The sequence below is a fragment of the Tursiops truncatus genome, chromosome 3, assembly GCF_011762595.2.
Source record: "Tursiops truncatus isolate mTurTru1 chromosome 3, mTurTru1.mat.Y, whole genome shotgun sequence".
In the NCBI taxonomy this organism is placed as follows: Eukaryota; Metazoa; Chordata; class Mammalia; order Artiodactyla; family Delphinidae; genus Tursiops; species Tursiops truncatus.
The window spans coordinates 6,369,957-6,392,012 of record NC_047036.1 but is presented as its reverse complement, the minus strand read 5'-3'; the positions used below and the strand labels follow the sequence as shown (position 1 = coordinate 6,392,012).

Below are 22,056 nucleotides of genomic sequence, written 5' to 3'. Positions count from 1 at the left end.
GGAATTCTACTTGGGTGCCTTATTGAAAACTCAAACTTGTAAGTCTAAAACTATTATTTCTATTTAATCTCCCATTAACAGCTCTTATTCTTGACTCGTCTACTTTTGCTAATGGTGTCATCAATTTCAGATCCCTAAACTGGAAACCTGAGATTCAGACAGTCCCTTCCATCTTGCTTCCTCAGCTCCCAAGTCCATCTCCCACGGACATGCTTCTCCCATTCACCTCTTTCTTTATTTCCTTTGTTTCTTTATTTTCATTGTTTATATGGTGACCACTACTTGTCTGAAAGCAGGAAGTTCACTAAATAATTGCCAGCACTTTTGAGTCAGACAAAGTTGGGTCCAGCTCCAGGTTCCACAATCATCAGCTGCATGGCCTTGGCTGAGTCACTTAACTTCTCCGGGGCTCAGTTTCCTCATCTGTGAATTGAAACAATAACTACCAGTCTCATAGGGTTGTGGTTAAGATGAAATGAATTCATATGGGCAACACATTCTGCCTGCATCCCTGAGGCTCAGGTTTTATTTAGTTTCCTTCATGATAGGGTAGAGAAGCACATCACTCTGCTTGACATGAAAAGCTTCTAGGAGGAAAATGTTAGCAAGAATTGCTTTATGCCCTAGTTTAGTACTTCCCCCCGCTTTCCACACACTGAGCAACCTACATTGAGGAATGGCTTCAACAACAATCTAAGTGTCTGAAATGTTAAGTATCTTTGAGGTTCTCAGTGTGTATAGCGAAGAGTGATGGTTCTTCCTTCAGTGTTTGTTTCATATTAGTAGCATTAAAGTAGGAGGGCATTTCTCTCTCCATTTACCCTACATCACGATAGCTTTGGTGTTTGTGCAAAAATACACAGCACTGAGATATTGCTTTTCATTTCAGCAGAGACCAAAACTATTTTCTACTTTTGCCAGTAAAGGAAACTATGGTTTTGAGTTTCAACATATGCTTTAGTTACTAAGAAACTGGCAGCAGAAGATCTGAGAATGATTCCGTACTTCTTCCCTGATCAACTTGGTGGAGTGTCCTAAAGTTTCACCAAAATTCAGATGAGGAAGCCTAATCCCCAGTGTGATGGTATTAGGAGGTGGAGCTTTGGGGAAGTAATTAGGTCACATGGGTGGAGCCCTCATGAATGGGATTCGTGCCCTTATAAGAAGAGACAGGAGAGAGCTGCTTCCTCTCTCTCTGCTCTCCATCTGCACTGAATGAGGACACAGAGAGAAGATGGCTGTCTGCAAACCAGAAAGAGGGCCCTCACCAGATGCCAAATCTGCAGACCTGATCTCAGACTCCCCAGCTTCCAGAACTGTGAGAAATAAATGTTACTTGTGACCCAGTCTATGGTAATTTCTTATAGCAGCCCAGCTGAGACACCTCTAATATCCCCAGGCTTACCTAGCATTGGAGTTGCTGTTTGCATACATGACTTTTTCCAGACTATAAACTCTGGAGGGCAGTTACAGAGGTGCAGTCATTAACAAGTAACTGGCACTTGCCCCAATGGGTAAAGAAAATCTATGCTGGTTGACCTACTAGCTAAATAAAATCCCAAACAGTCAAATCAGGCAGCTCCTAACTCAGGCAGAGACAGAACCGTTAGCCTGACTCAGTGAATGTGGATGGGCAATGTTTATTGCTCATTGTTTTGTCGGTCAGCTCGGTTTTGCTAATAAACTGAGTAAGTGTAGGAATCTCATAGATGGGTCACTTGGAGCCTGGGATCTTATTTGGGGGATGGAGGGAGAAGAATGACAGAGAAATCCTAGTGCTAGCCACAGTGGTTATGTCTATGGGGCCAACTCAGCAAGAAACAGAGTGAGAGGTAGTGCTTACAAACTAGTAACTACCCTTAGACCACAACCTGCTGTCAAATTTGTTCTGATAGAATAAATAAATAAAATAAAAAACTCATTTAAAATAAATAATTTAGGGCTTCCCTGGTGGCGCAGTGGTTGAGAGTCCACCTGCCGATGCAGGGGATGTGGGTTCGTGCCCTGGTCCAGGAAGATCCCACATGTCGTGGAGCAGCTGGGCCCGTGAGCCATGGCCGCTGAGCCTGTGCTCCACAACGGGAGAGGCCACAACAGTGAGAGGCCCGCGTAACACACACACAAAAAAAATAATAAATAAAATAAATAATTTAACTTTTTAAAATAAAAATAATTAAAAAGAGAGCAATAATACAAAGCTTAAAAATTTTTAATGAGCACCAGCACTCGTACCTTGATAGGAATACAAGCTCCCTGTTATCTCTTGCTTCTCTGCCTCTCCCCTCCCCCCATTCTTCTGGCACCACAAGTCACTTCTTCCAAAGTGTCGCTGGCAATGGGCATCACTCTATTTGAAATTGTGAGTAAAAGCTAGAGGTAAGGCTCATCACAGCAATAGTGTAATCAAAGTATGGGTTTACATGAAAGTTTTCATCTCTGTACTTTGGTTTTGACATATTTAAGTTCTCAGTAAAATTTGTATTAAAAAGATCAAAACCAATTTACATAATAAGACCAGAGATGACCCTAATCATTGATTCTGGCATGAAGGATGGACTTCCTTAATGATAGGGCAGGCAAAGTCCTTTCAGAGATCGAGTAGGGGAGGCTCCAGAGTGCAGCAGAGGGAATGAGGCAATAGGGAGGGGTGAGGAGTGTGGCAAACTGGGGAGAATGTGCCAAGATGGGGCAGCTGCTTCTCAGCTGGTGATTGTTGTCATCAGGAATGAAGATCAGGAGATCTACCAATTTTCAGGAGAAACTGGAGATGATTATCTTTTAGTGAGATGTCCTTTTATAAGAAGACTACATAAGTCAAGAAAAACATACCTGTAACCACAAGTGTGCTATCATGGCTTGAGGTCTAAAGGCCATGGCTGGGAAGGAGCAGGGGGCTGCTATGGGTCTGGGAAGTGGTGAAGTCCTGACGTTAAAATGAAGTGCCTCTGGGGTGCATAAGCTCCCCATTTCTATCAACCCTGAATTCCATCGCGGAACATGTACTTTTCAGGTGCATGCTCCGGGGATTACGAGAGCGGGTTCAGAATGCAAGCCTGTTCTCCATGTAATGTTTCATTTTTTGACAAATGCCTGCTTCTTTCAACAACAACAATCAGTTGTTACACATAATACAACCAACCATCTAGTCATGTTGTCTTTAAGCTTAAAATCAGAATGTGTTGTTTCATTTAAGTTAACACAAATGAAGCAAAACAAAGGCAGATAGAAAGCCCTGCTCTGACTAGGTGCTGATAGACCCCTGTGCATTCATTTTCCCAGGGGGTAAGTAGCCTGTGCCGGCATGTAGAAAATGTGGAGGTAATTACAAATAAAAGCTGACTTTCAAAAGGCTGCTTCTATCTAGACAGCTCTGCCTCTTTTTGGATTTAAGAAAAACACACGAATCCTTGAGAAACCCAATATATTTTGCCAAACTAAACATCTGGCTGTGTTGAATATGTTTGTTGCCAAACTAAATATTTGGCTAAATAATAAATAGAAAATTTTTTGTTTGTAAACAATAAATGGAAAGTTTTTTGGTTTTAACTAGCGAGATAAGTAGGTAGGCTACAAAAGGCAAAAGGGACATTCATTTTTTCATAAAGGCTATATCCATGTTATTATTTCTCAAGCATGCTATGCCCCCAATCAAACATAATGAACTTTCCTTTCAGATTTTCACTGAATTTCAAAATATCTCTAGGATGATCTTACCAAGATTCTAATTAAATGTTCTAAATAAAAATAGCTCGTATTGAGTAAAAGCTCCCTACGTGGACCCGACGCCATATTTCATTTATGTCCCCAAACCCTCTTACCTATTCTGCGGGAGGAAGCAATGGTATCCATACGTGAAACAGTGTACAAACCATAACTGTATTATTACCGCTATTATCCTTTTTATCACCCACTCTGCCCGTGGAGCATTTTGCATATTAATGTCTTCCCCACAGCCTCAGGAAATGAGTGGGATCCCCACTGTATACCAAAGGACACTAATGTGCAGAAAGTTTAGCTACCATGGTAAGGAATGAGCAGTCTCACGTGAAAGCCACGCTCCTTCCACTCTACCACGAAGGTAAGTACTCATGTATTAACAGTGGTGGCTGTCAGGATGCAGCTCAAGGGTAGCTGAGAAGGCAGATTTTGTGGCTGCCAGTGATGAGGGCAGGAGGGATGGGGCACCTGTGGAAGGAGTGCTTGGGTGAATGGTGTGCGTACAAACGTGTGGGTGCAGAAGCCAACATGGTGGGGGGCTGGGGAAGAAGAGGAGGGGGTGAAGCAGCACGAGAGCTGTGGGCAGAGGGAGGTGAGCCCTGCACCCAGAGTGCCCGGGTCTGCAGCCCTGCTCTATAGCCCTGTTCTATGGCTGCTTGTTCCATGACCTTGGGTAAGTTACTGCACTGCTGTGCCTCAGTTTCTCCATCTGTAAAATGGGCTTGGGTTGGGGTGCCTCCTAGGCTTGTTAAAAGTAAAGACTCAGGAGGCATTTATTAAGTTTTCGAAAATGGTGGGAGAAAAAAAAGAGCGCGTTTGCACGGGGAGGAGCAGGATTGTAAAATGGCGGGAAGGAAGCGAGAGGCTGGGCTGGGAAGCAGGGTGGCCACGCGCTGCTCCATCACTCATTGAACAGACATGGGCAATCACTCTGTTCAGCGCCCCCTTCTGGGACTTTGGGGAACACCACATAAGACACGGCCGCTGCTATAATCTGGATGCTGGGCAAGAAACACACGTCTGAACAAAAGCAGGAAATGATATGCAGCACGTGGGAGGAAAGGAAATAGGATCTAGACACAGAGGGTCAGGTGAGGCCAAAGCAGGTCAGGGTGCAGGAGAGGCTCCTATGAAAGCGGGAGCCTTGGCACGGCTGATGGGTGAGAGCTGAACACAGGGTGTCTTCCTGTGCATCAGAATCACCTGTGGAAATGGAGATTTCCAGCCCCTCACTCAGGTGTCTGGAGACCATGTGTAGCACCCACCACAGGGCCTCTGATGCAGCTGGTGGGTGCACCCCTCCTGGAGGGTGTATGAGTAGCACTTGGTGCTTGTCTGCACAGACGCACAGTGCACGTCTGAGGGCTGATGAGGGAGCTGTAGGGAGAGGTAGGGGATGGGTCAGAGCAGGGGCGTGGAGGCAGATGGTGGAGGCCCTGTTCTGGGAGTAGGGAGGACAAGAGGAAGGTGAGGGTGCTGTGAGCAAGCTGGGTGTCTGTGGAAAGCTGGAAACGTGAGCTCCAAGCTTGGCCTAATGGTCAGGAAGGTGGACGATGGTTTTGTCAGCGGTCGGATACACAGGCTGGTGGAGCAAGTCTTAGCTGCGATCCCTGATGGAGGGGAGGGATTGGGGAAAGAACATAGAAATGTCCACAGAGGAAGACCTCAGGCAGGATTCACTAAAGAGAAGAAACAAGAAGCTGAGGGAGAAGAGGACTTCTGGGCGAAGGTGATGGCTGGCTATATCAGAGGCCACAGACAGGACACAGAGAATGATCGCTTGGGGAATGCAAATCCGACTTGGATTTTGGAATTTGGAAGTACTTCCTGATCTTTAGGAGTGGAATTTCTGACATCCGCATTGGTGAGGGTTAGCACAGAAGGAGAAGGTGAAAAATAAAGGCAGTGGATAAGGACAAGCCATCCAAAAATTGTGCCTATGGGAAGGGGGAGGAGAGGTCTGGAGACATTTGTTGAAGATCCAGAAGACCAGGGTCTGGTGGTGACAGAGTCGAGACCAGGGAGCCTGGCTGTAGGGATGATGGAGGGATGATGGAAGGTGATTGTGGGATGGAGGAGGGATGATGGAGGGGTGATGGAGGGATGATGGAGGGATGATGGAAGGATGAAGGAGGGATGATGGAGGGCTGAAGGAAGGATGATGGAGGACTGATAGAGGAGCGATGGAGGGTTGATGGAGGGATGAAGAAGGGATATTGGAGGAATGATGGAGGAGTGATGGAGGGGTGATGGAGGGATGAAGGAGGGATGAAGGAGGGATGAAAGAGGGATGATGGAGGGATGATGGAGGGATGAAGAAGGGATGATGGAAGGATGATAGAAGGATGAAGGAGGGATGATGGAGAAATGATGTAGGAATGATGGAGGAGTGATGTTGGGTGATGGAGGGATGAAGGAGGGATGAAAGAGGGATGATGGAGGGATGATGGAGGGATGAAGAAGGGATGATGGAAGGATGATAGAAGGATGAAGGAGGGATGATGGAGAAATGATGTAGGAATGATGGAGGAGTGATGTTGGGTGATGGAGGGATGAAGGAGGGATGATGGAGGGATGATGGAGGGATGAAGGAGGGGTGATGGATGAATGATGGAAGAATGTTGGAGCAGTGATGGAGGGATGATGGTAGGATGATGGAGGAGTCATGAAGGAGTGATGAAGGGGTGATGGAGGGATGATGGAGGGTGATTGTGGGATGGAGGAGGGATCATGGAGGGGTGATGGAGGGATGATGGAGGGATGAAGGAGGGATTATCGAGGTATGATGGAGGAATGATGATGGAGGGGTGACGGAGGATGGGCCCAGCACAGACGTTGAATGCCGAGTGGGTCTTCATGTGCCTCTGAGCATCCCTGCCAAGGGTTCCGTAAGTGGCTGTTGCTAGCTAAGTTCTGGAGCAGGTGTGATTTTGTCAAGTGTCCTAAATGGGCCACAAGAGGAGGTCAGCTGAGAGGCCTCAGAATTGGGGCTGGGATTAGGGTGAGAAGAGTGAGGCACTCACCTCAGCTGCAAAACTTAAGGGGGCACTGAAAAACTCAACCATCATGAGAAATAATATCCTAGTGCAATGTTTAGAAAATCAAAATTAATGCAGACAAATCCAGAAAGAAGTAAAACACTGAAATGTAAAGAAAGATAGGGGCTGTGGACTGCACAGATCCCCCTCAAATTCATATCTTGAAGCCATACCCACGAGATCTCTCTCTCTCTGCTTTGTGAGGACATAGCAAAAGGGCAGCCAGCAACAAGCCAGGAAGACAGCCCTCACATGAACCGCATCCCGCAGGACCTTGATCTGGGACTTCCAGCCTCCAGAGCTGTGAGAAAATAATTCTCTGTTGTTGAAGCTGCCCAGCCTTCATTATGGCAGCTGAGCTCACTAATCAGTTTCTGACAGTGCTGTGCTGGGCGTCTTAGAGCCCGAGGCAACAGGAAAAATGTCTGTCCCTGTGTACATAATTTTATGTTATTTTTAATGGTTAATTTTTTTCAGAACATTAAAGATGCTGAAAAGGATTAAGTTTTCTTCCATTAAAGCCAGGACAGTAAAAATCTAATTAGTTCTGTCTTGGGTAAAAATAAGATATTTAGAATTAAAACAAGGTTGTACATTTTAATACCTTTATTGTCCAATTTTCCAATAGTTTTTCAACACTTGAATGTTCTGGCAATAAAAACCCAACCCCGAAAGATACACAACACCACGTAAACAGGGGTGTCCATTTTTCCTTTTGTGTCAGGCGTCAAGATTGCTTGGAACGGTACTGCTCAAAACTTACGATTCTTCTAAGTTTTCTTCTATTGCTTGTTTGTTTTACTTTTCCTTATTACTAAAGTAATTCATACCCATGAAAAAAATAATAATCTGGAAGCAACACCTGAGTAGAAGGGACATATATTACCCCACTCACTCAGAAAAATGCTAGGGTTAATCTTGAGTCCGACGTTTCATGTTCTCGTCTCTGCCCACGAATGTTAAGAGAGAAGAGGACCCTCTCCTGATGCTCTGGGGGTTGGACTCTGTCTGAGCAAGCTGCTGCCCCTCTGTCCCTCTCTTGGTTGCCTGTGGGAGGTGGTGGGGTTGGGGGGAAGCTAGACACACGGGGGTCGGGGAATGGCTGAGCTCTTCCTCTCCTTGGGGGAATCCAACCACCTCCAGCAAGCTGTGCTCTGGTAAGTTTCATCCCTCTGTGCTGCACCCACCACCTCTGCCCTGGGTCAAACAAGCCAGTGCCCGTCAGGGAGCCCACTGTCCCGAGGGGAAAGGGGTCTTGTTATTGACCCACAAGTTAACAAACCATATCTAGGGACTTCCCTGGTGGTCCAGTGGTTAAGACTCTGCGCTCCCAATTCAGGGGGCAGGGGTTTGATCCCTGGTCGGGGAACTAAGATCCCACGTGCCACATGGCATGGCAAAAGAGAAACAAAAACAAAGTATATCTACACACACACACACACACACACACACACACACACACATACACAGAAACAAAACACAACATAACAGAAAACCCCCCTCAAAAACCCTAGTTGATTGAAGATACTCAATTTTGACCAAATCACCTTTTCAACCAAATTTCTGGGTGGTCAGCATGTTTTTGACCACGTTGTTTTAAATCAAAAGACCAGGAGCCCTCCCATAATGAGTCACCTTTAAATAAACAGCTCGAATCAACTTTCTTGTATATTTATCTGGTATCAAGCAGCTACCAGACTGGTTGTTTTTTTTTCTACCTTGTCTGCCAGAGAAAAAAGTTTTGTGAACAGACCCTCAGAAGCCTCCAGAATTCTCATCTTTTCTCATGAGACCTTAATCACTGAGGTCAGGGTTGTGCCTGCAATTCAGTGTATGGGTCACTGTTTTGGTCCCAGGATGACCTGTGGGCAGAGCTGAGGCTCACGTGTGCTGGGTGTGGCTGACACGTGTGTACCTGGGCGTGCTCCTGGCTGGGCACGGCACTCAGACCCGTCGCCGCCATGTACGTGCTGCCGATGGTCTTGATCTTTTCAACTCCACTGAACTTTGGCTTGGACAGCAGCTGGGGGGCAATGACAATCACACAGTTACTCAGTCGGCTGCTGACCCAAGGCCAAGCATTTTCTAGAGACATTCTCAAATCCTAGTTCAGTCACAGGAACATGATACTGATTATTCACCCTTCGACCTTGGGCATCGTGGGGAAAGAACACTTCATGCGTCTCACAAAGGGCATGTACTTGGAAAGATATGCAGTATAACGATTTACTTCCAGTTAACATGAATTACCTTTTAGAATTTGCTAGTGAAAGAAACAGGATAAATTATGATGCGAGTGATAATGGCCTCAAATAAACTTCCCCACTCTGTGTTTGAAAGGTCTAAATATAAAATCGTGATTCAGAGAGTGAGGTCTTCCCTGCATGGTGAGGGTGAATTATGACCAACTGTAGTGCTGAGGATTAACTTTTGCCCTCTGAAAACCTGGAGTGGAGGGAATAAATGGTCCCTCTCATCAGCCCTGACCCTAATATTTTTTGCCCCAGTTTCTGGCACCAGTAATCAGTTTCCTACTGGGGTCCTCCTCATCTACTACATTAGACCTTGGGGTGGGTTGGAGGAAAGGTAAAAATAAGAAGCTGTAGGAAAGGGAAAGACTGGATGGAGAGAGCAAATGAAGGAAACTCTGGAAGGTTCTGTATCTGCTCAGCAGGACAAAGGTATGAACAGAAGACTGGGAACATCTTCTAGACCCTTCCTTGGTACTCCTGCTTTCAGAGGAGATTCGCTCAAGATCACATGTCAGAGAATCTAAGATAAGTGAGCAAATCCCATGATCACATCTCCATGAGCAATCCAACCTGAAAGAATGGTCACTAGTGCTAGAGAGCATTTATTTTACCGAGGGGCAGCTGGAGGAAATGTGCCAACATTTTTCACTGTGAACCCTGCACAACAGTGAAAATCTCTACTTGTCATTACTTCACCATGAGTCTTGAGTCAACCTCATGGTGACAGTGGTGGTAGCAGAGAAATGCACAGGTCCCACAAGACATTTAGAAGGTTGGCCTGAAACCATCATATTATATAATTTCATCACTGTGTTTCAAAATTCCATCAATCATGATGAACGTATGTTCACTGATGTCAACTTTCCTATATTTGCAAAATATTGTTAAAAATGGTAAAACAACAATATCTTTCAAACCAGAGGTCTGTTTGTTCTTACTAGAAAACAAAGTGCATTGTTTCCTTTGTAGGCAGAAAATTCAAAAGTGACACCTATTCCAATACCTAAGATGTACACTTTGTCCCTTCTAAAATATATTCTACCACATTCATATTGCTTTTTCAATAACAAAGCATGCCATCCGTGTACAATTCAAATTGATATCTGACATAGACCTTGGAGTTTGCACAGACACACATGCAAATAAGCTACTATCTTTTTTATGTATAAAGAGATGGGCAAGTATTTTCCTTGGAGTTCAAGCCTTTCAAGAAAATTCATGGGCATGCTGGAGAGAGATTTTATGGAACAGATTTTGGTCGTTGTTGATAGAAATCATATTAGCTTTAAAAATAATATGTGTTTGCCTCACCAAAATTAGTCAGTGACCTAAATAGAGCAAAAAAGCTTAATGCCAACCACCAGAAATTTTGTCAAAGGACAAGTTTTAAGATATGCCATGATGTTGGACTAACTTCAAATGTGCCAGTCCAGAGGAACGCCAAAGGATGGGACTGGGGCCAGCCCTGCCCATCAAGGGTAAGTACGTACATCGTCAAAGTCGGCAATGATCTCGTTTAGGAGACGAAGGCATTCCAAGCCCTCCTTGTTCACATCCGATTCTGTATAGAATTCTTTGAAATCCGGAATGGAGGCAAACATGACGCAGACACAGTCATAGGACTGGTGGTATAAATCCTGCCCAGGAGAAAAGGAAGAGCTGAGCACTAGGAAACCTTTTAAGCAAACATGCTCCTAATGGAAGTGTTTCTTTACGTTAAGACTGGTAAAGAAATCACCCAGGGTCCACTCCACCTGCTCCACCCTGGTCCCAGGCCCATTTTAGGCACTGGCCATTGATCACAGGTGAAGGCTTCTAGGGAGCTGGATGCAGGCTCAGAATCGTCAACACCGCACTCCCACTGTCACTACCAGTTAGTATGAGGTGCCCTTCCGGTTACCCCTCTCTGCCATCTCTATCTCAGACAATGACAAGAGACCATAGACTTCTCACTTAGGAAAAAACAACAACAACATTCTTTTAACAACTAAAGGGAAACAAAACGATTTCCCAAGCTACTATATTGTCCTAAAGTGACTCATTATGGCTACATTCTTTGGATTGGAGGCATCATGAATTTTCCTCTTCAGCCTGTCCTGAAAGGAGCAGATGAAACTCATCATGTTACTTCTGAATTACACCAGAGAGAACTAGTGAAATTCCTCAGGCTACTTATTCTATTGTATTAGACACCAGAAATATTTGTTCGGGATTTCCTTTTGTTTTTAAATAGACTAGAGTCTAAACTAAAAGTCTAAACTTTTAGTGAGGAAAATTACAATGTCTTGTAAATACAATTTCAAGGTGTTTCCACACATAATTTTCCCCAGCATATAGTGAAACCTTCAAGTTCAGTGGAGATTTCTTATAGGAAGTGTTATTATGTGGGCATGGGGGCTGGTCCTGGGAGGGAAGATCTGCTCTCTCACTGGTGCTGGTGCATCAGGGCCCTTGGATGGCCTGTCCCGGGCAGAATGGCCAGGCGCCAATGTGGGCACACTGCATCATGGGAAACACTCCCTCCACCAGAAAACGTGAGGAGAGTTCTGTCACACAAGATGGTGACCTCTGAGTGGAGGAAAGAAAGCTAGCGGCTGATGTTTCCTGTGTGCCTGGCAGAGGGAGAGAATCTACCCTGCATGGATGTTACCAGTGTGCTCTGCTCTCTGTGGCACTCAGATGAATCCCTTAGCAGGGAGTGAGCACTTCAACAGCACCATAACTCCAAGGTTTGGTGGCCTCTCAGAAAAACCATTCTTCCTCCGCTGACATCTCATGACACACACATCGGGGCAATGGCAACCCACAGCAGGTCACAACCACTTCCTGGGAAAGACAGACTTGTGTCATCTTCCTGTTCTCAGGGCCAACCACCTGGTAGTGCCTTCTGCTACTGCCTTACAATCTCTATAAAATACATGAACAATAGAATCAAGGTTTTTCTTTTGTATTCTGCTCCCCATATGGTTGACTTGGTTCTTGGTGCAGACCTGTGCTTCCTCTCTCTGAAAAGTTGTTTTTGTGAACACTCATATCCTCAGAAGACGACCTGTGGAATGTATGATTGCCAAGCTTAGGTTCCAGTAATGCTGACCCAGCCAGGGTGTCAGGGTAACAGGGGAGAGAAAAGCCCCTAGAAGCCTCTTCTAGTTAAAAAGGGCAGTTTCATAAAAGTAGTATAAACTCCACTGACTTCTCTACTCTTAAGGAAAAGGGGTACATCTAGCAAGGCAAGGGTATATTTTCTGTACCCTGCATTTCTCCACTGTCTGCTGACATCAGCCAGAGTGACCATCTGCGGAATGATGATGATGACAAGAATACGCACAATAATCACCAGCACTGACTGAGTGCCCACTGCATGCCAGGATGCCCACCCCTCTGAACTCTCCACCAGCATTAACTTGCCCCTGACTACAATCCTAGGAAGCTGGTATTTTTATTCTCAATCTACAGATGAGGAAACTGAGGCACAGAACAGTTACATTACTTTCCCAAGGTCACAGTTACCAAGTCTGATGCAGAGGTCACTCTTATAAATGCTACACTTTATGCTTTACCCTGCATTTCCTGGATGACCACAGAGTGTGCTGCCTGGACTTGGGGCAGCATGGGGTCCCATATCACTTGTAGGTCACGTCACTTTGCCTTTTTCCTTTCCCCTAGGGTCTTTAAGGGTATCTGGGTATGAGAGATAAGGAAATGCAAGACTGAACTGACTGAAAGTTTGGATATGAGGGCTGATTTTAACCACACTGGTTTGGAGTCTAATAAAACATCTTCAGGTTGACTCTCAAAATTTTCCTCTGAACTCTTGCCCCAGAACACCTAGGTTGTTGGAGCTGGAAGAGGTCTGATGGGTCATTTAATTCCATGGTCTTCTAATAGGAATGCCTAGGAGAGTCACCAATGGGGCTTTCAAGAAGGTGACACCTGGGCCGCCCAATGACCAACTGAACCTTGCCCCTGGAGTGGGCTCCAAGCATGTGCATCTTTTTGTAAAACTCTATGAGTTTTCCTGCTGTGCAGCCTTGATTAAGAATCACGGGACAAATGAGGAATTGCTAAGTCAGGGGAGTTTGGTGACACACCAAGGCTCCCACTGACTTAGGGACCAGGACTAATCTCTGGAGTCCTGGTCTGGCCCTCCACAGGCCATGAGTGCTACTGGGGCCTTGGACTGCAAAATGCTCACCCACCCTCTTTGACAAATGGGTCACGTGGAGCTTTGAGGAAACACCAAGGGTGAGTGGGGATTTCTGACCCCCTAGTTCCTGGCTCAGGGCTTCCACCGGGCTACGCTTGAGAATCAGGGAAACTTGACAAATGGGAAGCTTTACAAATTCACTAGAGCTAATGAAACGTGCAGGGCTTAGAGCCATACCCTAAACTCATGAGAGGTTCCCTCAGGTCTTTGGCTTGCGCTTGGGGCCAGAGAGAACCACAAGCTCATTGGCTGACGACCTGAGCTTATCTTATACTTCCAGAGGATCTGGGGTGAGGGTAGGGCAGGTAGGAAGCCTTGGAGGAGATTTTGGAATTCAGGGTCTAGCACGGGTGACCCTTGTCCAGAACATAGCTGCCAACAAGAATCTCGCTGAGCTTTAGAAGTGGAAGCTTAGATGCCATGTCAACATTCACTCACATGTAGCCATTCTGCAAAACAAGCTCAAGTTCTGGCAAAATCATCACAAAGCAGCTGCGTTTCTGTGCGCACCGTCTTTTGCAGTTTATTGAGCGGGACTTCCGTTCTTTCCCAACTCTGGATGAAAACTTGGGACAACCCCATGACTCTTCTTGTCATTCTCAGGTAACAGGAGTCCTCTCATCAATAATTTAAGTGTCCAATCTAACGAGAAGTCAGAACTCAGACCCCAGTGGAATGTGTGGCTTTTCTCCTTCCCCAGTGTAGGCCTGCTGGGTGGTGCAGGAGTGTCTGCAGGGTGGGAAGGGGGCACGGTTGGCTTCTACTCCCTCTTTCCTCCTCATACTTCTGGTCTGACTCTCCCCAGCTGCCTAGCCCAGTTTTCCAAAGCACCCAGGGGTGGAGAACAGGGGAAGAAAGAAGGGTCTGTTGGAGGAGGGACGCGTTCCATTAACTACATCATACTCCCAGGGAACTTAAACCTGGTGGACATTTTCATGGGTTATCTGAAGACTCTCCGCCACTTCCCCCCAACACGGGACATCCTGCCAAGGTTCTCTTGATGTGGACCACGCACTCCGCTCCTACTTGTGACTACTCTCTCTGCCCCGGGCTTTCTGGCTAGTCTTCTAGCTTCTCTGCTGGGGCCCATTCCCCACTCTAAGCAGCTTTTCAAAACAGGATCTAAAATGACCCCATGCCAACTCTTTTTCTCTGGCTTGGTCCCTGGAAACATTCAGCAGGCTTTGCCCTCCCAAACCCTCATAGTCCCATTACATCCCCACCTGCAGCCCCCAACTCTCTTGGGCCAGACACTCCAATAAGCCCCTGCCCTCTGCATTCAGGAAACTACATGTCATCTGTGTCCCCCAGATGGAGTTGCTGCCCCAGGACCACGTAGGGGCCCAAGTCGTAGGTACACATCCCAAGCTGAGTGGTTATGGTCTATTTATGAGGCAAGAGGTAAAGGGAGGATTCCCCATGTCCCTTCAGAAGGGGGCTCGCTTCTCACTATATTCTGTCCCAAATCCCTCTTCCAACCTCTACTCTCCCAGCCCTCGTGTCCCTGAGAGTGAAGGATCGAGAGTGGTGTAGCTCTTGCATTTGTAAATTCTGCACACTGTTTAGCACCCCCTTTGGAACACGACACCCACTGTCTCTTGGTGTCCTGGGCTGACACTCACTTTAGCGTGTTGCTACATAGACACACAGGCACGCACAGCCCCCCATGAGGGCCTGCCAGGTGCCAGGCTTCATAGCAGGTAATGGGGTCACAGAGACGGACAAGGCAAGCCCTGCTCTAAGGAGCTTAGGGTCTAGTTGGAGAGAGAGCGCAAGTACAAGGACAGGAGAACAAAGTGTGATTGGTGCTGCTTGCACGCAGGTGTGGAGACGTCTGCTCGGTGTGCCCTAGGAAGTTGCCGGAACTTGCCACTGGCTTGGGGCTCCAAGCTCCGGGACCAGCGCTTTCTCCTGCTGACTCAGGCCATAGTGAGGAGGCCAGAGTGATCCTCCCACCTTTCACATCCCCCCTCAGTCCCCAGTTGTCAGCTAACGCCTAATTTATTCAGGGGAGTCAGATCATTAGAAAGCACAAAAGCGTCTCTGAAAACCTGTGGCTTTCTAGCCTGACTCTGTAAGGAATGCGTTGAGGGAGCTGCCTGGGTGTTGGGAGGTTAGCTGAGAAGGGGGAGCGTTTGTGTGCCTGGCAAACTCCCCTGTACCCGCATTGACATCTGTGTCTTGTTTTGATCAAGCCTCAGCTCTCGGCTGCGCGGCTCAGAATCACACATAACCCCGACCACCGGGGACTCGGCAAAGGGTCGACAAAATGCAGTCTTTTCAACAAGTGACCAAAGCTGCCTGGGACATCTGTTCAAGGGACCTTTCTGACATGTTCCTGCCAAAACACAGCCATCTGGAGAGTAGGCTTTGTCAACCAGCGGGCTCTGTCTGGGCCACAGAGCTCTGTACCAGGGTCTGAATGGCTTGAGGGCCTGGACCTGGTCAGGACAGTCAGCAGCTGGTGGAGAAGCTTGAGGATGTTTTGAGTAAAACCAGTGCCCTGGGGGAGGAAGAAGAGGGGCTCGCAAAGGTGGACACAGCAGCTCTCTGCCCACAGGCCCGGGACACAGGTGCAGGGAACAGTTTTAAATCGAAATAAAAGATCTTTCCAGAATTATTGTGATTAAATCATTCTTTACTCTGTATTTCTGAAGGAAAACGAGTTTCCTCTGTATGTGCATGCGGCGGGTAGGAGAATCAAAAGGCTCTTTGTGAACATGGGTCCTGGCCAAGGTCATAGGTCATGTTTCCAAGGAATGTTCCAGAAAACCATGGAACATTAACCATTACTGTGGGACTGAAAGCCACACTCCTGTCTACCGCATGCTCTAAAAATAACCCTGGTCCAGCCTCTGCATTCAGAAGCCATGAGTGCTCAGCCCACACCACAGAGAAGGAGAGAAGGAGATGAGGCCATCAGATGAGGGTACAGCGCAAAGCGATTACGTGAGTTTTGCTGTCCACGCTAGTCAGGCCCTGAAAAGCTGTGGGAAGGCGCCTCCCGTGACAGATATTGATAAGTTCCAGGAGGCAGTGTTCTCAAGTTTTGCATAAGTTTGCGATATTTGCTTCAAAGATGCCTAAAATTGAGTGTTTCCTGAATGCCAGGCACTGCTCTAAAAGTTTTGCATGCGTTATCGTTTTTGAAATTAGTTATAGCCTCTGTGAGGGTGGAGCCCGAGATCCCACAGCTAAGAAGTGCTAGGCCCGGGACAAGCGCTTTGCTCTCAATGGCCAAGCAGGGCCCAGCAGGTAAGGAAAGCTGGCCGGGGCCCAGGAACCCCTCTCATCCCAGCGTTGGCTGTGCTCTGTCACGCCCAGTTTGGGTCTGGAATCCTCCAGAAATAATTCTCTTCCAGGATCCGCGTGTTTGACGATGGGCAGAACTTTCCCTCGCAGAAGCATTAGGGAAGGAGACAGGGGGAGGGAGGGAGGGAGGGAGAGAGAGAGAGAGCACGCACGCGTGCATGCAGGGCGCATCTATACGGCCCTGACAGTGAGGGGGGCCAGCAGCCTGGACCATGTCCACGCTATTAAACAGAGGAGGTCAAACACCTCAGCCTGCCTGGCCTGGGATCACAAGCTTAGGATGACACATCCCCAGGTCAGGGAAGTGGGTTCTTTTGCCCAGGGGACAGGAAGGGCTGACTGTGACAGAAGGTAGGCATCCAGCCTGTCGGGAAGTCTGAGGGATGGGGCAGAAGTCTGCCATGCACTCAAAGGAGCCTCTTGGTAATAACCTGGTTATAAGTATTTTGGAAAAAAAACCCCAAAACAAAACCGTCCTTTCTGAGACTCATGGTGGGAGCCCTCAGAACCTTTATGCAGGGGGCTAGGGGCTGTCCTTCTCCTTCAGACCCTTTATGGGGCTTCTCGTCTGCACTCAGGATTCCCTATGAGGACCAGAGCAACAGACTCTCCTTCACCACCGGTCTGATCTTGAGCAGCGACTGGGCGGCATCTCTGTCCCGCTGAGCAGACGTCAGGCTGCCCTGACCGCAGGCTGCCAGATGGGGCCCGCTGTAATTTTTTAATCTCCAACAGTTACAGTGGCTGCTTGAGTAGCTCCCTCCCCTCCCCAAATATTTAACCTAACCAGCAAAAACTGGCAGTAAAACCTGGAAAGTCACAGCCCAGGGGAGTTCTGTGTTGTCTGATGAAATACAGAGACTTCTGCAGCCCACAGTTGTGCAGAATGAAGAGATCGTTTCAAGGACGGTCTCATCGGTCTGATGCCCCCGATGTAAGATTCAGTGTGTGTCGCTCTACCCTCCTGAGCCATGTGAGGTCAGCAGCTAGAAAGTGCAACTCTAATGACGTCCAGGGTATCGGGGTTCCTAAGCGAAAACTGGAGACCTCTAATATGCAATAAGGGAACTTGCAGCTGTTTGTGGCAGTAAGCGTTTGAAAAGCTTTGGAACTGAGCTCCTGTTCATTTTCCTATGGGAAAATGAGGCTGCCTGGGTCAGGGGTGTGTTTCCTGAATGAAGGAATAAGCTGGGAGCTTGGGGAATGGGTGCTGACTGTCTGCGGGGGAAATCATTTTAGCGCCTAAGTCAGGTTCACGTGCACACACAGGCGTGATGTGGCCATGGACGAGGCCCCCAAGGAATTCACCTTCTTGATCTGACAAATGAGGCAACAGAATCCAGAGCTGATTTCAACGAAACGCGCTGATTCCTACTTTGTCTCCGAAAAGTTCCCAAACTGCTGGCGCAGTGAGGTGGTGCCTGTTCCAGGGTTCAAGCCCACCGGGTGGTGCTGCCCTGACGCTGCAGCCTTCCTCACGGACCCCACGTGGGCGGTGAAGGCTGTAGAAGACGCTGTGTGTGTTCTTAAACTCGCAGCACTGATGAGGAAACTTGGAGGGAAATGTCACTCCCATCTTGGGAGCACCCATGACGTGCTAGTCGCAGAAGGGTCACTGGCCTGGCACACAGTAGGGCCACTCGGTAAGTGGATGAGTCCATTGGTGCTTTGCTGCTGCCTGCCCACCAGGTATGTCCCACCGGCATGGATGTGGGATTCCGGGTCCTGCTCTATCAAATGCCCACCTCAGCTGGAGGGACGGATGCTCAGTGTGACATGTAACATCCCACACTCTACCTAAGAATTGTGCAAAGTAAAGCACAATTCCCCTTTGACTCAAGGGGAGACGGGGCTCAGGCTGGGGAAGTAGCTCACATTACCATGACAGAAAATGTCGGGACAAAGGCTCAAGCCCATGCTGTCCACCTGGGGGTTTCACTCTACATCCCCATCTGCTTTTCCTTATGATTTCCAAAGGGGCAACTGTGTTCAGAGGCCTGCTTAGAATAAGTCAAGCAAACAGGAGTGAATAGAGAGAACAGACGATTCCCCTGGTCTGGCCTAGAGAGACGTCAGAAGGGGGCAGAAGAGGTCACCAAGTGCTGTAGGGCTGAACCCGGGGCCTCTTAAGGTCTTGAACGAAGCACTGTCCTGTCATCTGGACAGAAGTAGCCCCTTGAAGCCTGGAATGGTCTTTTTCTCCCCCTCTACAGCCTTCATCTCTCTGCCAGTTTCTAGCACTTTCTTTTCTGGTTCAGAAGTCACTTGCTCACAGTGGTGGACTTTCTGGACTCCTGCATTTACGCAGTTAGCACCTTTGGAGACAATAGGATTCTGTTCCCTCCTGGGCCGGTTCATCTCTGTAACCAGGCCCAGCACCAGCCTGACCCAGGGCAGGGGCAACAGATGAATTTATAACCTGAATTAGCACCTAGACATATAGACACAAACAAGCTCTTAAACTGCTAATGAAAACAGATGGTTCCTTTTTAATAGATGTAATGATTTCACTGTCTGTGACCAAGAGGTAAATAAGTTGCTGAATAACCTACTGAAAGCAGAAAACACCAGGAGAAGAAATAGAGAAGTGAATGGTGGGACCTGCTGGGGCCCCTGGACTGGCTCACCATGCCTAGCATGCTTCCAGAAAGACCAGAGTGATAAGGTCCAGTCCCTGCCCACCACCTGGCACTCTCTTCTCAATGCCAACTTTAAATATGTTACAGATGAATACCGTTCCAAGCCTTCTCACTTGGCTGCTCTGTGCATCAGTGTCATCAAAGTTCAGCTTATCTATTAACGAGTTCATCCATCTACAGGTTTCCGGATCCCTCATCCATTCCCAATCCTCACTGAACATTTCCTGAGAACGGGGATTGCACCTCATACATCTCTGAAACTCCACAGCACCAAACACAGGTCATTCACTCAGTGGGTGCTCAAATGCATGTTTCTTAAATTAACAGAGTCCCACTGTAGATACATCTGCTGACTCTTGTAATTTAGTTACATTAAAGAAAATTCATGACATTTCATTTCATAAGCCAATTCAGCATTGAAACAACATGCCAATCTCTCCAACTCTAGTTAAATATCCATTCCTTTAGATGCTCCATGAAATTCCCTTTTCTATCCATTCAGATGGATGGTCTCAAGTCTTTGATCTGTCCTTGTGTGGCTAACTCCTAAATTCTATCTCATACCTTTGAAATCCTAAGACCCTTAAAAGGCTCTCAGGGAAGTCACGAGCCATGGAACAGTGGAGTGTGGGATGCATGGTGTGATTTTGCTTCTTGATTTGGCCTTGATGGCATGCTGGTAAGGAAGCGTCCTCCCACACTAGGCAGAGGGTGGTGACCCCTTTTGTGACATATTTGGAACCCCAGTGCCTCATATTGTACGTTCAGAACTTTATATGATTGGGGAAGAAAAACTAGGAAGAATGAATCAACTTCATGCTCAGATGTTCATAGGCGAGTCTAACTCACTATTCTCAGTTGATCTCTATACGGCCAGTCAATATACTCTTGCAAATGGACACGTTCAGGCCAATGTCGAGTATTTTGAACACTGACATGTTTGAAGTGCCACAGGCCTCTAGGTCACTGCCAGGAGCTTTCGGCCCTCACCAGCGCACGCCCTTCCCTGGCCAGCAGCCCCGCCTCTCCCCATCAACCCCGCCTCTCTTCACCAGCCCCGCCCCTCCCCATCAGCCCCACCTCTCTCCACCAGCCCCGCCTCTCTCCACCAGCCCAGCCTCTGCCCTTCAGCCCAGTCTCTCTGACCTCATTCTTCAGGCTCCTGGCCAGGAAGTGCTCAGCCACGTGTGCAGGGAGCACGTTCTCCAGCAGCACGCGGTTCAAGTTCTCCATGGTTTCTATCTCCTCTCGCTCTTTTTTGAACTTGTTCTTCCATAAGAAGTCTAACCTACAGTAATATTCATTCTGTTACAAGAGGACACAGAGGTAAAGAAACAATAGGCATCTTGTCCTGCCAGAGAGTGGAGGTTTTAAAGAGAAAATAAAAAGAATGAAACAAACCTAAAAAAGAACCCCCCCCAAACGGAATTGTCACCCTCCCTACCAAGCCCTCAGTTGCCCCCAAATGTCTCTCATTTCACCCTCCAATATGGATTTCCAAAATGCAAATCTGGGAAAGAACCAGCCTCCGAAACAGAGAAAATAGCTATACTGAAGCCTTGAAAGACAAAAATGACATGAAAGCTTCTTACATAGTCATGTTAATAAATGGTGGCTTGAATTATTTTTTGAAAAGAGCTGTGATAGAATATAAATAATGAATAAAAGAAAAATGGAAAATATTTTAGTAGAGAGAGTGCATTGTTTCATGATTTGCATTTAAAAAATAATAGTGTTCATTTGTGGCAGTTTGCCTTTAACAGCTGAAAATCAGTTTTCCTCTACCACAAATTATGTAATTAAGTATACATTGAAAAGTATGTGTTTTTTTCATTTGGGATTGCACTGTACTGAGAGAATGACATTATATTTAGACAAAAGTTCATTTTGATATAATTTAATTAAGATGGTGCCTGCTAGTAAAAAACATATGTGTTCATGCTTTATAATGTATTAAAATTCAATGTTTTTAAAAATCAGCTGTTATTAACATTGTAGAAATAGGCCCGTTTACTGTCACAGGGTCTCTTTGGCTTGTCATCATTTTGTATCTGCTCTGATGTATATAATTTAATATAATGAAATAGCCTGGAATGAATCTTCCTGTAACAGAAGGGCCTAATAGAGAGAGTGTATTTCAGCACAGATAGTAATTATTGACAAATACATGCAAAGAAGAACTAAATGGAGGGAGTATGTTTTATTGGTTTGCTTAGCTATACCCATGACAGCACGAAGCAAAATAAAACACACGTAAATGGCCTCTCATGCACAGATTGCAATTTCAAAAAATAATTCACCGTTTGAAACCTGAAAGCACAATGATCATTCACTGAAATTAGGTTTGCTTCAAACTAGGTATGATATATTCAAAAACTACTCCGTCTCCTCTGGGGAGGCACTTATTTTTAGCTCATATAACAAACATTATTTTTTAAAAGATTACAAAAGAGATCGCTTAAAAGTTTGCTTATATTAAAGTTTTACATTACTGACACACTTTCCACATTCTGTGTTTATAGAAATCATGCTATGCACGTACTGGAAAAGGCCTCTCCCTTGGAGAACAGATTATTTACTTAGATATTTTGTGGGGGGATAAACTAGTGGTGTGGCCGGTATTAAACTAAAATAACAGAAGCAATCTACGGTGGTGGCCTCGAGAAGACACAGGTATACACCGAAGATCAGATAAAAGTGAAGCATGAGATGAAGCCATGGAGCCAGTTGAGGCAGGCAGCAAGCCCAATTCGTGGAAGTTTGAAAGGTTTTCGTAAGGCTCGTGAAGAGTCGCTCAGGTTTTCTGCGGGACTGCTACTGCACCACGTGCAAGCATCCTTTAAGTCTCCTACTAAAGGAATCGGAGCCCTTTGGGACCAGCTACACTGGAC

General features: G+C 46.7%; 1 protein-coding gene across 1 annotated transcript in view; it reads right to left on the bottom strand.

The window, feature by feature from the left end:
* The window catches only part of ADCY2 (adenylate cyclase 2), a 433,534-nt gene that overhangs the window by 13,951 nt on the left and 397,527 nt on the right, over positions 1–22,056 (bottom strand). The window contains exons 20-22 of the mRNA XM_019951134.3: positions 20,312–20,470; positions 10,498–10,644; positions 8,671–8,778 (exon numbers count right to left, since the gene is read on the bottom strand). Of these exons, the coding sequence (XP_019806693.1) occupies positions 8,671–8,778; positions 10,498–10,644; positions 20,312–20,470 (414 nt within the window). The remainder of the gene's footprint in view (positions 1–8,670; positions 8,779–10,497; positions 10,645–20,311; positions 20,471–22,056) is intronic.